Raw genomic sequence first — 16,410 nt, 5'->3', positions numbered from 1 at the left:
GCATTGTAGTTTATGCCCTCATAAAAAAAGTGGCCTGAAACGGCCCTGGCATAGTATGCAGTATGTCCTACCACCCAGCCCTTGATAAAATGGTAAGAAGAAGGACCATATGTTAGAAGTACTGCACTAATCTGTGTCTGTCATTTACTTTCTCTCTTCCACCCTCTCTCTGCTTGAACAGACATGCTATTTTAGAGATGTCACAGTCTTTTGATCTCAGCAAATCACCCCACTGCTGTAAACTTTACTTTTGAACCGACCTGTCAGGAGACCGACAGGTCTCTTTGATAAAGACATACTCCCAGCATAATGATATGCACTTGAAAGTAGTCATGCACAATTTATGGCCCCTGTGTAAATTGTATACAAACCCTTATGTCCCTTACTATACAAATGTATTGCATTTTACAAAAGAATAATCTATAGCCTTATATGTTTTCTCTATAACTGTAGGTGCAAAGTTTCTTGTGTATTATGAGGAAGCAAGACTAGGTGTCTGGTGCATTTCTTTGAAAGCTGGCACTTCTTCAGTGGCTCAGAACTTGTGATCGACCAAGTTTTTTAATGGTCGATGCTGATATCCAGAGAGCAGTGTGGCCAATAGACCAATGAAATGTAATTATATCACATAAGATAATATAGTAAATAACATAAACATTAAATTGCTTAATTATGAATAAACTCATATTTAGCAGTGTATTTACTCTTTTTAACTTACATTTTTTATTTATAATGATTCTATAAATATATTAAAATAAAATAGTTAAATATAAAATAATATTGTATTTTAAATGGGAGATAGCAATTTCTTCTGATTTCTGTATAGTCATCAAACTAATTATTTGCACATGAAGAAATTGTTAATATATTAGGAAGAATGAAATGACAGTACACACAGTAGTCCAGCAACCATGGATGGCAGGTCCACGTTATCAATCACATTTTCAAAAAAAAATACAGAATCAAACCAATTGCACATAAAGTGCATAGTGAATAAGACATTTACTTATAGCACACATGAAGCGCTTTTACTTTGAAGTTGCACTCAATGCTCGTGTAGGTCTGGTGCGAGCAGCAATCTCTTGACAGTTTAAATGGCCTGATAACCTGCTTGGATTGTCACAGGGTGACCATCATGATTTGTGAATCAGAGGAACTTTTTATCTTTATCCTGATGTTTTAATTCTGGCTGATAGAATACGCGCTTCAGAGGAAGATATGAGTGCTCGACGGGGAGAAAACACTTGATTTCGTGAGGTTTGTAAATTATATATGTTTAATGAGATATTTGTGTATTTGTAGACGGAATATAATTTACATTTTATTAATATTTGCCTTTTGTTATTAGAAACGTATAGGTTACGGATGTAACCTCCGTTCCCTGATGGAGGGAACGAAAACGTTGTGTCGAAGAAGCGACACTAGGGGTCTTTCTTGAGTGCCGAATACACCTCTGATCTATGAAAAAAGGCCAATGAGAAATTGGCAGACAGAATTTGCATGTCCCACCCCCGGAAATACAGGTATAAAGTTGGGGAAATACGTCTGTTTCATTCAGGATTTTTCTGAGGAGCCGGAAATGGTCCGGCCGCAACAGTGGCTCGGCTCAACGACATGGCCGGGAGGACACAACGTCTCGTTCCCTCCATCAGGGAACAAAGGTTACATCCATAACCTAGACGTTCCCCGTCTGTCGCTCACTTCGACGTTGTGTCGAAGAAGCTACACTAGGGGTCCAATTTAAATCACGCCATGCACTGAGCAGTGTACGTGTACTGATGACACAGGAGCGGGCAGGTATTTAACGTGCCAAAGTGACCAGCTGTATCAGGCTGCACATACCCTTCCCCAATGCCCCATAAAGTCTTCGAAAGCCTTCTGGTTCTTTACCCTTGACAGGGGAACAAGGTGATGCTGCCAAGTCTTGGAACGGGCCGAGCCTAGATGGGCCTCTTTAATCTCAATGTTTCTCGCATAGAGTCAACGGCTGGGGCCCTTACACGCATCGGGGAAGGAGTTCTTACCCAGTTTCCTATTCTTTTGGGGGGGAAAGACCCCGTGGAGACCACACCTGCCCAGAGAGGTGGAGGTAAGAGTGGTGACATACACCACATGGGCTTTTAGGTCACATGTGGGATGTGGCGCGGTGGTAGATCCCGCCTCTTCGGAGGGAGGAGTTGCTACAGACACGGCGACCAGGGGGCAGTACAACTGCCCAAGGGAGATGCGGGTCCGCTCGTAAGGGGACCACACCGCGGAAAATACACACAGGAGGGAAGTCCACGTAGGAGCCCTGACCTGTGGAGCACCTATTCCAGTACAGGGTAGATTTGAGTACCTGCAGTGGAATGGGTCGGCGAATTCCAGAGGGCTAGGGAGGAGTCATCCATGGAGCCGAGTGAGTGGGATCACCTGGGAGAAAAAGCGCACGGTTTTACCTCAATCGAGGGAAAGGGCGCTAGGTGCAAGCGATCCACCCGGTCAGTCCGTCAGTGTGTTACCGAGTTCTACTGGCTCAGACCTGAGAAAACACGGGACGAAACTGACTCTACCCTAAGGTATTAGGTGTTCCCCAACCCACTGCTCTGCATATGTCTACAAGGGAGGTGCCTCTGGCCAGTGCCCATAAGGAGGCAAAACTCCTTGTTGAGTGTGCTCAGAGCAACCTCCATCCTTCAACGTCTCCTGCGCACCTTTGTGGGTCTTCGGCCCCAGAAGAACACCAATTTGCGAACAAGCGCCACTTTAGGGTGTAAAGTTGCCTGGCTTGGTTGATCGTGCCTATGACAGCAGGTGGTAGATCAGCTAGATCTTCCACGTCCCGTCCAGGGCCAGACGTAGAGGTTCCAGAGGTCTGGGTGCGGATGCCAGAGCATGTCCCGTCCCTGAGAAAGAAGGTTTTTCCTCAGGGGAATTTGCCAGGGAGGGGCTGTCGTGAGGAGTATGAGGTCCGAGAACCAAGTGGGCCAATAGTGAGCCTCTAGAGTGACTTGTTCCTCGTCCAATGTTTGGCGGCAGGCGGGGGTGACCCTCACACGGTGCGTGCCGCGGTTTCATGCTCGTCTCGGGACTCGAGTCTGGAGGCAGTGCTTAAGTGGTCTCATATGCATCAACCCCAGTGGCGCGACTGCCGCGGAGGATGCTATATGCCCCAGGAGCCTCTGGAAAAGTTTTAAAGGGACCGCAGTGCCTGGCCTGAAGGCAGCGAGGCATTCCAGCACTGACTGCGTGCGCTCATTGGTGAGGCGCGCTGACATTGAGACTGAGTCTAACTCCATGCCGAGAAAAGAGATGCTCTGATCCGGGGCGAGCTTGCTCTTTTCCCAGTTGACCTGAAGCCCTAAACAGCTGAGGTGCCTGAGCACCTGGTCCCTGTGGGCGCATAGTAACTCTCGGGAGTGGGCCAGGATGAGCCAGTCATTGAGGTAGTTGAGTATGCGGATGCCGGCTTCTCGGAGCAGGGCAAGGGCTGCCTCTGCGACCTTCGTAAAGACACGAGGGGACAGGGACATGCCGAAAGGGAGGTCCTTGTGCTGATACGCCTTGCCGTCGAACGCGGACCGTAGAAAAGGTCGATGTTTAGGCAATATTGATATGTGGAAGTATGCATCCTTCAGGTCTACTGCTGCGAACCAATCTAGATGCCGGACGTGAGCATTTTGAACTTAAGTTTGTGCAAAGCCCGGTTGAAAACTCGCAAGTACAAGATCGGTTGTAAGCCGCCGCCTTTATTGGGTACGATGAAGTAAGGGCTGTAGAAACCCTTCTTCATATCGGTTGGAAGGACTGGATCTATTGCGTCGCAATTTCCGCACGCAGGGAATTGGCATGTTCGCCGTGTACTGTGGTAAAGCGGGCGGCCCCGGGGGGGTGGTTGCTGGCAAACTGAATTGCGTAACCGAGTCTGATGGTCCTGGCCAATCAGCGAGATGGGCTGTGAAGTGAAAGCCACGTGGTGGCTTAACCCAGCGGGGCGGAGCAGGTAGTACGGCGTCAGGAGGCAAAGGTGCGTCCCGAGGCTCTGGTGCTGCGAAAAGACTCGAAGCACTTACGTTGCTCCGCACACCCTGCAGGGGGCGGTTTAGTGACTGAGGTCCGGTGGAGGTGTCCTCTAGACTCGTCAGAATCGGCCGGCCGGTTGAGAGCTGGGCCCGGGCTGAGAGCTGGGCCTGGGTTAAGGCGAAGCTGTGCGTTTCTTAGCCGCAGGAGGACGCCCTCAGAGAGCAGACGGGGCATGGCCCGTGGTGGCAGGTTTGCGGCGGGGCAGGATGTGTGAGATGGCCTCTGTCTGCTTTTTCACCGTGGAGAACTGCTGGGCGAAGTCCTCGACGGTGTCGCCGAAGAGGCTGAACTGGGAGACAGGGGCGTCGAGGAAACGTGTCTTGTCCGTCTCGAGCATCTCGACAAGTTCAGCCACAGATGACGTTCCTGAACCACAAGTGTGGCCATCGCCTGTCCGAGTGACTGCGCTGTGGCCTTTGTGGCCCTGAGGGCGAGGGCGGTTGCTGAGCGCAGTTCCTGCAGCACATCGGGGTCAGGACTACCCACGTGCAGATCTTTGAGTGCCATGGCCTGGTGGACTTGCAGGAGGGTGGATGTGGCCTGGCCCGAAGGCGGAAGCCCAGACGAGTCATCCACGTCAGATGCCAGACCGCTCTGCGATGCAGCGGCCAGCTCATCCAGCTCAGGGGCTCCAGAGGATAGGCAGGCTGGCTGTGTGGCGAGCCACTGTTGCCTCGAGGCCGGACCGAAGTCAAAGAGTGTTCAGGGGGGGCGGGTGGTTTGCGGGGGTGTACCCAGCAAAACCGAGCCCACTGCCATCCCCAGATCGTCTCCATCACCAGCTGCGTCGTCCTCAATCCCGTGGGAAGAAGGAGCGACGTGGGGGATGTCTGTTGTGGCGTTCCTTCGGTTGAAAAAAAGCCTCGACCACAACGTTGCCATGGTCATGTTCTTGCAGTGAGAACATGAACCATCCACAAATGCTGCCTTGATGTGATTGCAGCCCAGACACACGAGACAGCTCCTGTGGCTGTCTGAAGAGGAGAGCACTCTACAACTACACAGGGCCGGAAAGGTATCTTTATAAAGACGCGTCCTGAAAAGGACGTTCAACGCCGCTGTGTATTGCTCTTTTAGAGGAAAATACTCTTTTAGAGAAAATCACTCTTTTAACAAATAACTCTTTTAGTTTGCACTGTCGAAGCGCCCAGGGGCAAACTGCACTGCTGTGCAGAGAAGGAGAAAGCTGCTGAAGTGTGCCGTAGATCCAACAGCAGATCGCTCAGAGGTAAGAGGAACAGGTGTGTGACTCACAGCTCGCTGCATACACGACCATTGGCTCCGAAGAAAATTTCTGAATGAAACAGACGTGGGAAAGAAAGTTAAAAGTGGTGATAGAATACATGTTTAATCAGTAAATAAATGAGCGCAAGTTAAAAGAAACTGTTTGGAAGAGAGAGGGAGAATGAAACAGGCGAGTACTTTAACATCATGAGCTCAAACAAGTCTACCATAGATCTGATATTTGGACCCTTTAAATGAGACTGTTTTGCACACAGGTCTATTGTAGTAACAAGATGTGTTAGATTGCCTCCGTCTGATTTTTCACCACGGAGAACGGCTGGGCGAAGTCCTCAATGGTGTCGCCGAAGAGGCCGAACTGGGAGACAGGGGCGTTGAGGAAGCGTGTCTTGTCCGTCTTGCGCATCTTGACCAAGTTCAGCCACAGATGATGCTCCTGAACCACAATTGTGGCAATCGCCTGCCCGAGTGACTGCTCTGTGGCCTTTGTGGCCCTGAGGGTGAGGTCGGTCGCTGAGCGCAGTTCCTGCAGCACGTCGGGATCAGGAGAGACCGCTAGTGTCGCTTCTTCGACACACGTTGAAGTGAGCGACATACAGGGAAAGAAAGTTAAAAGTGGTGATAGAATACATGTTTAATCAGTAAATAAATGAGAGCTCCACAGGATGCTGGATCTGCTGAATTTATGTGAGGGTGGTTTATTACATCTGTTTAAACAAGATGTGTTTATATTTGCTGATGGTATACAGCATGATATTAGTTTAATTGATATATGCCTTTTTATCATTAGACAAGTTAAAAGAAACTGTTTGGAAGAGAGAGGGAGAATGAAACAGGCGAGTACTTTAACATCATGAGCTCAAACAAATCTGCCATAGCTCTGATATTTGGACCCTTTAAATGAGACTGTTTTGCACACAGGTCTATTGTAGTAACAAGATGTGTTAGATGGCCTCCGTCTGCTTTTTCACCACGGAGAACGGCTGGGCGAAGTCCTCAATGGTGTCGCCGAAGAGGCCGAACTGGGAGACAGGGGCGTTGAGGAAGTGTGTCTTGTCCGTCTTGCGCATCTTGACCAAGTTCAGCCACAGATGACGCTCCTGAACCACAATTGTGGCAATCGCCTGCCCGAGTGACTGCGCTGTGGCCTTTGTGGCCCTGAGGGCGAGGTCGGTTGCTGAGCGCAGTTCCTACAGCACGTCGGGATTAGGAGAGACCGCTAGAATCGCTTCTTCGACACAACATTGAAGTGAGCGACATACAGGGAAAGAAAGTTAAAAGTGGTGATAGAATACATGTTTAATCAGTAAATAAATGAGAGCCCCACAGGATGCTGGATCTGTTGAATTTATGTGAGGGTGGTTTATTACGTCTGTTTAAATGAGATATGTTTATATTTGCTGATGGTAAACAGCATGATATTAGTTTAATTGATATTTGCCTTTTTATCATTAGACAAGACAGTTAAAAGTTACAGGATACTCTTTGGGAGAGAGAGGGAGAATGAAACAGGCGAGTACTTTAACATCATGAGCTCAAACATGGAAATTCATAGTTCAAAAGGTTGATACATTTTTGTAATATGTGTCCAGACTTTTGACTGGTAGTGTAGAATATACTAGAAACACTATAAAAAATCTAGCCCTGTTTACATTAAGAGGCCTTGGTGCAGATTATTAAATGTTCTTAAGAAGAAAATTTTTAACTGCCTTCCTATTTTCTTCTTGATTTCTAATTTATGAAAAAAGTTAAGAATTTTGTATATTTAAGAAAGAAAAAAAAACTCTTCTTAAAGGATTAGTTCACCCAAAATTTTAAATTCTCTCATCATTTAATCAACCTCATGCCATCCCAGATGTGTATGACTTTCTTTCTTCTGCTGAATACAAATTAAAATTTTTAGAAGAATATTTCAGCTCTCAAGGTCTACACAATGCAAGTGAATAGGTGCCAAAATCTTGAAGCTCCAAAAAGCACATATTGCCATCATAAACGTAATTCATACAACTCTTACGTGTGTAAGAAAGAAATAAGAATCTTTTAACTATGTTGGTAGCAATGTAACTTGCGACCACAGTTGGTTAATGATAATTTTGTGAAACACCCCTGAACAAGTTACATGCTTAAGTTTATATAGGGTTAGGGGTTGAACTCCCTAATCTTAATTAATTATTTTAGTGGGTAAACAGTGTAGTGAAACAAAGGAGCTTTGATGACATTTATGTTGTGCACTATTTCTCAATGAATCTGGCCTTGGTGTAAGTGGTGCTTGAATGGTACTTCACAATTACTACAGAATTTAGAGCTGATGTTTATTGTACCTTTTGTCAGCCTCACCATGTGAAATAGAGAACAGAAATGTATTACAATGGATTACCTTCAGCTATTTCTCAATGGATGTTACATGTACAGATAACACTGAGGTTCTGAGTGAGGCTTTAACTCACCCCCACAAGATAAGAAGTGCAACATATTTAACGTGGCACATCCATCAACAGGCTACCATACACATACGCCTTATTATATTGAGCCTAACAAATGAGCCTAACACATGTCGAAATGGGGAACATTTTTGACATGCTTTCAAACACCTCATCGGGGTTAAAGGTTTCTGACAGCACCCCAAACACTTTTCAGTGTTGACGACATGTCATCTGCAAATACGTGTAAATTATCCACAAATACGAAGCTTACAAGCGCTAAACGATCCACATTTAAAAATGCCAGTCATCCTGTGGAGATCTGCTCTCTTTCAGATTCATCCCAAAAGACTCTTTTGTCCTCACGGATGGAAGAGTTGCATGTACCCTTAGAAAAAGCAAAGCTTGACACATAACCCAACCCATTCCCAGGTGCAAGTTATTTGCAGATTTCCCATTAATTAGTGTCAATTCGTGAAACATTATGGAGAAAAAAATAAATTACTTATAATAGTCAGGAAACACATTTACCTATGTGAGTCTATTGGATGAGGTCGAAGAGGTTCAACTCCATTGAGATGCTTTATTCAATTTCTGAGATGTGTTCATCTGCAAATGGAATTAAGAGAATTATATGGCACCTTGGATGTGTGGAAGGATATTTGTTCATCTAAAAGTGCGCTGTTTGTCTCGTGTATTCGTCTGACATACTTAGCCTGAGGAATTCAGCAGATAGCAGCAGTGCTCCAGGGAAACTAGAGATGTGGCCTTTTGATGCATATAATTTGATCAACAACCTTGAAAGGTCTGAGTTGATTACCATTACTTTAAAATACTTTTTTTTCACATACAGAATATAATGTATTAAATACAATCAAAGAAAACAAACAAAAAGCAGTTCGATTTGCCCTCCCTCCCAATGCTGAAGGTCATATAGTGGGTGTGGCCTTTCAACTATGCTTCTGTTTGGTAAAGCAGAATGAGGTCTGAAGCTCACTATCCTATTGAGAATTTCTAATGCAAAGGCACCATTGAAGCTACACAAGATAGACAAATGAAAAGCCATGGATGATTTGTTCAGTATATTCACTGCTGCCATCTCTGTTTCTGCATTGAGTCTGTTCTCCTGTAGCTCTTCGAGAGCACAGGTGCAATTGTCAAATTTAAAATAAGAATAAGCCTGAATGTCGGCATGAACGTCAGGAGAGGCAAGAACTAGGTGTGCATGATTTATTGGGGTAGCAAAATAAATTGCTTGATGTATTCCAAAGTTTCCCATTGTTATACTACTATACACAACAAGTCAAGAACTTGTTATATTTTGATGGAATGATCATACAGGTATTTACTAGATTGATTAACTAGAATGATCGTATTTACAGGACACACAGGAACGGCATGAGATAATTCATATTAGGAAACTACATTTCCCGCTATTCTGTGTGGCAGCACGAGAATAATAAATTACATAGATAAGTCATCAATTACACAACTAATGTGCATCATTTGCTTTATTTTAGTTGTAATAGCATTAACAAGTTTCCTGTCTTTGTCAAAATATGAAAAAGAGAAAAAAATATTATGATGTTATCATGCCTGCTTTCCAAACTTACAAGTAGAAACTTCCCAGGAGGGCTGGAAGGCCGCTCCTAAAAAAGAAGCTCTTGCACTACAAACAAAATATTTACAACTTGAGTAATATGTGGTCTAATTACATTACATCATATTACAGGTAGACAGCATTGCTTCGAATAAAGGATCAAGTCAAAATCACCTCGATGACTTACTGAAGATGTAAGTCAGTCCTTTGCCCTTGGAAAGTTAAAGAGTTAATGTCACAAGCATTAAATAAGACCTTTAATACTATATTATATTATGCACTAAAGTAAGACTACTTCACATACAGTTAACTACCTTTACATGTTATCAATGCAAAAAATTACTTTCTTAAAAATGTGAGAATTGTTTTTGTGTACTTTCTTCTAAAGATAGATGAGACAAAAGAGGAACTTCCATAAACTGCATTCTAAAGTGGAGCCAATTTGTCATGTGCAATAAGGAAAATTATTGTGTATTATTTACATTATTAAGACATGAAATCAGATTTTTCTTCACAATATTTTGTTTGTCATAGGTTGCTTTATTGGGTAGCTTTTATTTCAAGGTTCTTTTCCGACTAACATGCACTTGTGGCACAAAAGCTACTAATTAATTTATTTGAGGAATTCGAATGCATTCCGACATACTGTCTAGAAATGTGACGTTTTCTGACAGAATACAACAAAAGGGCCAGTGTACCGACTGACCTGATGTCATGATGCTGAGTGCTCTGATCGAGCCTCTATGTTCTGATTGCACCCTCAGTTCAATTACATACTCGGGGTCAAAGTTTTCACCAGTAATTACACACACATACACACACACACGCAACTTGTAAGCTGAGAGGGAGTGGCCATTTGCTAGCATTGATTTTAGTCTCTGTGAGACTTCTGCTACTTTGCTGATCTCCTCAGTCAATACAGTTTAAACATTCCACAGGTGTGAGAGAACAGCATTAAAAAACTACAGTTGTATGTTTTTGTTTATTTTTAATGTGTGTGTCTGTGTGTGTGTGTGTGTGCGTGCGTGCGTGCGTGCGTGCGTGTGTGTGTTTTATTGCGATAAATATATATCAATGCACCGTAGTTGAGTTCCTTTTTTTTGTGCCATTTACATTCTACTCGTAAACAATAGAAGTGTATAGTTATATAACAGTGTTTAAAAAGATATTGCACCTTTCATAGAGTAATTTTTTAACTTTTGTTCATAGCTTATAGTGCATAAACTTTTAAAAAAATACATGTAACTACTTTAAATTAAGTGTAGCTTGCAACACTGCAATAGAAAGCGCAGTAAGGTGATGGATATGGTATATTTTCAAAAACAAATATGTATTTTTGACCATTCGTGGATGTGTTGAGTGTGCGATAGCTTGATGTGACTAGCCCACTGAAAGGTCCAACCTTGGCCCAGAATTCTTTGAACATAGTGCTTGTCATTCGGAAGTGTTTAACTCACAGTAAAGTGTGTCCTCACAATCCGGCAGAACAGTTTAGAGAGCTGTTGCTCCCAGGTATGCGGAGACCGTCGGAGTTTGGGCATTGCAGCTATTTCAGCCCATATTATATCAGATATATAACTTATCCACTTATTCTGTGGTGTCTCATGGATGCATTTAATAAAATGAGATACATACGCCAATCTTGCAAATAAAACTGTCCACAAAGCAGGGAAAGGTCATTCAGCTGCTCCATCATGACGAGGCAGCTCCATCATGATAATGCGCATTATGTAGTGGATGGAAACGTGCAATAATTCATATTTTCTTAAGTCCAGTTTTTAGAAATGCACTTAAATAATGTGAAACAAAAAGGTAGCTGCCAAAATCCAAAAGGTAGCTGTCTTGTTGCCTGAATAGACAGCATTTGCATACGAAGGAACCTCCAGTAACTGGTTTCAAAAAGTCTACTGAGGCATCATAATGTCACATCATTGCTAGAATAACAGCAACTGATTATCACCATCTGATATGCAATAAGTTAACATATCTGCTTCATTGTATTTCAGTTGGACTGAATGGTCTAATAATCTAGTGCAAAATCAAGAGAGTTTTTAACCAAGTGTATATTTAATTACAACAATACTACTTTCTTTCTAGAAATGGAATCAATGCCATTTTTGTGGAATGGTGCACACAGGATGGGTGGGAAATTGTGGGATTTCATAGGAAGTGAAGGATGCATCTATGCTGCCTTCAAAAATGTATCAAATGAAGGTATCTCAGTAGACAGGATGTGACATGAACATTGGATTCGGACTTGCCTTGGTCCCTTCCTACTTACGTATACAGCCTCCGGAGGCAGCATTTTCCTGGTTTCGGCCACAGTCATATAAACTCACCGAGCACTTAATTAGGAACACCTGTACACCTACTTATTAATGCGATTGTTTAATCAGCCAATCCTGTGCCATTATGTAGATTTGAGTCAGGAGCTTCCGTTAAAGTACACATCAACCATCAGAATGTGATTTCAGTTTAACTGCTGATCTCCAAACACAACACACACAAAAAAAGCCTCCACTTAGCAGCAGTTGAGTAGATGGAAATGCCTTGTTGATGAGAGATCATCAATGGAGAATGTCAGAAAATGTCACAATGGAGATGACATAAAGGCTACGGTAACTCAGATAACCCCTCTGTACAATTGTAGGGAGCAAATTTGCATCTTAGAATGCAAAACATCTTGAACTTTAAGGTGGATGGGCTACAAGAGCAGAAGATCATGTTTTGCACTTCATTAAGACCATAGTGTTCTTAATGAAGTGCTCGTGAGTGTTTTTATAATGTTTTAAGAATATAAGGCAGTCAAGAAATTAGAAGTAGCGGTCGACCGATATATCGCAAAGACCTGTTCACGACCAGTCTATTAAAACAAATATGCAGATATCTTGTTTAAAAAGATGTCATTCATGAACCTCATGAAAATCCAGGGCATTCCTCTAACATCTTTCTCTGAAGCACGTATTCTATCAGCCAGAATAAAAAACTTCAGAATCAGGATCAAAAGTTACTCTGATTCACAAATCATGACGGTCACTCCGTGTTACTCCAAGCAGATGATCCAGGCTGTTTAAACTTTTAGGAGAATGAGGTACATGCTGGATCCGCATGATCAAGGCTGTGTCCTAAACCAGGAAAATGCTGCCTGCAGAGGCTGTATATGGATCTCACTTATCACAACCGTGACAACAAACTTACAGTCACTGTCAATCTTGAGGATAAACTTTGTGTCAAATAAGAATTACTTTAGAGTTTAAAGGTTATGCAATAGGCATTTGTTGTGAAGGAATTTCGGTCCCTCTCTGATGTACACTACAATTTGTGTTTCACAATGGGTTATGTGTTACGCTCAGAGGAAGAGGATGACAGAAGTGTCCTGGGCGGAACCAACTGAACCGAAATGTCCATCTTGCTGGATGGAACCAGAGGAGGAGGAAGGGCTAGGATACTGGATGGAACCAGTGGAGCAGAAGGGTAGTACGGAACCAGCGGAGGAGAAAGGGTACTTGGGGTGGGTTCAAGGGTGGGAACCAGCTCCAGATCTAACAGCTCAGCTCTGGGACGGACAATGCTTGCAACGCTGGCTCTGGGACAGACGAAGCTTGCAATGCGGGCTCTGGGATGGATGAGGCTTGCGGTGCTAGCTCGTTGACCATGACAGGTTTAGCCGTTGGCTCGTTGGACGTAGCAGGCGTGGGCATAGGCTCATTGGCTGTGGAAGGCCAGGAGGGAGAAGCCATATTCAATCCTTTTTGATGGTGGATAATCAGCGCTGGTTCATTCCAATGGCTGGCTAAGGCTAACATGTGGAAGCGTGGGGAATACTCAGGGCAACTTTCTCTGATTAAATTGGCTAAGTTGCTCACTGACCTGGAAATCCCCCACGAATGTGCTCCCAGATATGCATTGTGAAAGCCCCAATGGATTGCTTGACAGAGCCTCCCTGTTTCCACATCATGTCTCCCCATTGCAGATCCTTTCCGATGAGGTGGGAGATGAAAAAAGTTATATCTGAACGATCATTGGTGAATCTCTGGAGTTGTGTCTCAAACACCAAGGAACACTGGAGAAGAAAACCTATAAAAAAAACCTTTCTGCTGAGCCAGAGATATTTGCCAGTGATGCCACTGGGCTGATTAATGCCAGAGGAAATGGAAGGAGCGAAGGAGCTGTTGTGGGCGCTGTGGAATCTGTGAAGGCGTCCGCACCTGAGGAAGATGAGGTGATGGGTGGACTATTCACTAGTCTTTCCAGGAGGCCTCGGATTTCATCAAGCACACCTTTGTGTTGCAGGAGCCGATGTACATGTTCATCAGGTGAGGTAATCAGAGTTGGAGAGGGGAAGAGAGGGAGCAGAGACTGATGATGGGCCTGACAGTATGGATGCTATCTAATCTAAATGACAATCTAAACAACATGTACAAATACATTTATGTAACATAAATATAAATATTTCAGTTGGCATTGCAACTTATTATAGCTGCTTTAATGAGAAAGAATGCTTTATGTCGGCGAGGTTCACGTCATTAATATGACAGGCCTAATTTGTACTCATGACAAGAAATTATCATTTACGCAAGAATGAATTGTCTTTTTCCACCATGCTGTGTGGGCAATGTGCTTTCTATTCTTGGGCAGTTTTCTACACTGCTGTTTCCATGGGGATAGAGGTGACAAAACCTTTCTTAAATGTCAACATTTAACAATTAGCATATCAAACTTACTTTGCATGCCTTAAATAGACAATGGGGAGCATTTCCTTTAGTCACAATTATGCAACAATGTCTTCAAATATTGAAATTAAACAGTATGTGGCTTTGTTAGCCTTGTAGAATTCCTTTGTCTTAAAGAAGATGACATATCAATAAAATTATTTGACTGCCTCACTTATCAGTATGTTCTTCATTCCATACGATTAACTGATTTTCAATAAGTCTTTGTCCTTTCTCTTGTTACCACAGCAACGGGTTGGCAAAGAGGGTTGCTCTCATCAGCTTCCTGTCACTGGTCATGCTCATGAGCATCCTGGGCAACCTGCTGGTTATGGTGGCTGTCTGCAAGGACCGTCAGCTCAGGTCAGTAGCCCCGCCCTACTTTTCCTCCACTTATCTCCTCCCACTACTCTCAGCTAATCTCTCAACCCAGGAAAAATATCCTGTAGCATTTTATTTGTCCAGCTAATCTTGGGACTTGAGGATTGTAAATTCTTAATTAGAACTTGTTCCATTAAAACATGAAACACGTATGTCTGCATTCTTCTATCATAACAAACATACAGACTATAAAAAAAAATTATCTGTGCCACAGCAAAACAATTGATACTTAAGATGTAAGCTTGCCATCTGAATGAAATACGATGAGTGATACGTACATACATACAGACATACATACAGCACAGCCAGTATAGTCCTATAATAAATTAATGCGAATGCATGACTCTTTTTTTTTTTTGAATGACCATTTCTTTTGAATGAATTGGATGAACTAAAGCAGATAACTCACTCCATGAATCAAGTCAATAATTTTGTTCAATTACGACTCTAAATACTTAATTGAACTGGAATCAGAATTGGAAAAAAAAATTTAATTCCTTATGATAACTATTTCTATTCAGATCTCACATCACTTTTGGTTGTGGTACATTGAAAAAAAAATTGTTTTTTACTTATTTTCTGGTGAAATGTATTAAACAACCTTAATAAAAAAAAGTTATTTGAGAAGCAGAATTACATATATTTATTCCTGTTTTCAGAGAAATGTAACACAATTTTGTGTGGTTTATGATTAAAACAATACAAAACTATATGGGGTAAAAGAAAAAGAAACTTGTTTTCCACTTGAATTGGGAAAAAAAATGTTTTCTTGTAATAAGCATACATGTTACAACATTTTGTAAAATGTGTCTAAAAATTATAATTGTCTTATGTCATTTTACTTATCAGGTAAATGTATCTTATTTTAAGAATGTTTTTTTACAGGAAAACAAGTCAAATATACTTGTATATTTGAAAATAGAAAATGATGCATTGCAATGGAATTCTGAAATACGAAATGGCTCCTTGAGTTATTGATTTAAATTCTCCTCTTTTACACGCAATACACAAATTACTGGTTAATTGTAAGAATGAGTCTACAGGCTCATCATTGTTTAACAGTCTCTGGCAACGGTTGCAAATATTTGATTCGTTTAGCAGTTCACAAGCTCATAAGCATTTATATAGCCTCTTTGGGTTCCATTTCAGTCGGTAATTGTCAGCTTTTTAATTACTCCTTTGGAGTCCTGCTGTGCTCTTGGAAAACTATGCAGCAATTGTTTTTGCATCAATGAAAGCCACTGGCTGAATGGAGCTTTGAGTCCTTGTTTAACAGAATTTGTCTGACAGAAGAAAAAAACAACGGTTGTTTGCATAAGCTCCAGATCTCCACCCACACACCGTATCATATCTCACATTCTCACAATCATCTCAGTCTGTGTCGATAGTGCCAACACCATCAAGAATGTGAAATTCAAAGAAAACCGTCATTAATGAGGTCAGAGATGGGATCTAATCAAAGTCCATCTTCTAGAGCAGCTGATTCCTTCTGTCATGATGGCATTTGCCGATAAAGGAAAGATTTTGCCTGTGGTGGAAAGAGTACTGATTTTTTTACTTAAATAGAAGTACTGAGAAATATTACAACTCAAGTAAGTGTAAATAAGTAGTTTGCTAAAAAACTACTCAAATAATTATGTTACAAGTTACTTTATGAAAATTATGTTATATATAGTACATACACTTCCCTTTTTAGAACACAAAGACATTTTTGTTCTTGAAAGAAACTGATGCTTCCTTTCACCAAGGATGCATTAAATTGATCAAAAATACTGCCAAAATCATTAATTGCAAATTATTATTACTTTGGTACTGGTATTTATTAAATCTTTTCTTTACCCATGATGGCAAACATATACTCTGCGGTAACGAGCTCAACAAGCATGATATGATGCACAGATTGACTGTCTCAGATGCGGAGGCAACTGAGTCACTACGCCACCATGAGGACTATTTTCTCCTAAAGTCTATTGTTTTAGAGAAATGAAGGCTA

The 16,410-nt window shown here is 42.3% G+C and overlaps 1 protein-coding gene across 1 annotated transcript in view; it reads left to right on the top strand.

The window, feature by feature from the left end:
- Positions 1-16,410, top strand: part of LOC127617094 (5-hydroxytryptamine receptor 4-like) — a 172,476-nt gene that overhangs the window by 57,036 nt on the left and 99,030 nt on the right. Inside the window, exon 3 of the mRNA XM_052088978.1 lies at positions 14,286-14,399. Coding sequence (XP_051944938.1) covers positions 14,286-14,399 — 114 coding nt within the window. The remainder of the gene's footprint in view (positions 1-14,285; positions 14,400-16,410) is intronic.

This window comes from Xyrauchen texanus, chromosome 23 (assembly GCF_025860055.1).
Source record: "Xyrauchen texanus isolate HMW12.3.18 chromosome 23, RBS_HiC_50CHRs, whole genome shotgun sequence".
NCBI lineage: Eukaryota > Metazoa > Chordata > Actinopteri > Cypriniformes > Catostomidae > Xyrauchen > Xyrauchen texanus.
The sequence above is the reverse complement of the archived record's forward strand: the minus strand, read 5'-3'. Positions and strand labels throughout refer to the sequence as shown.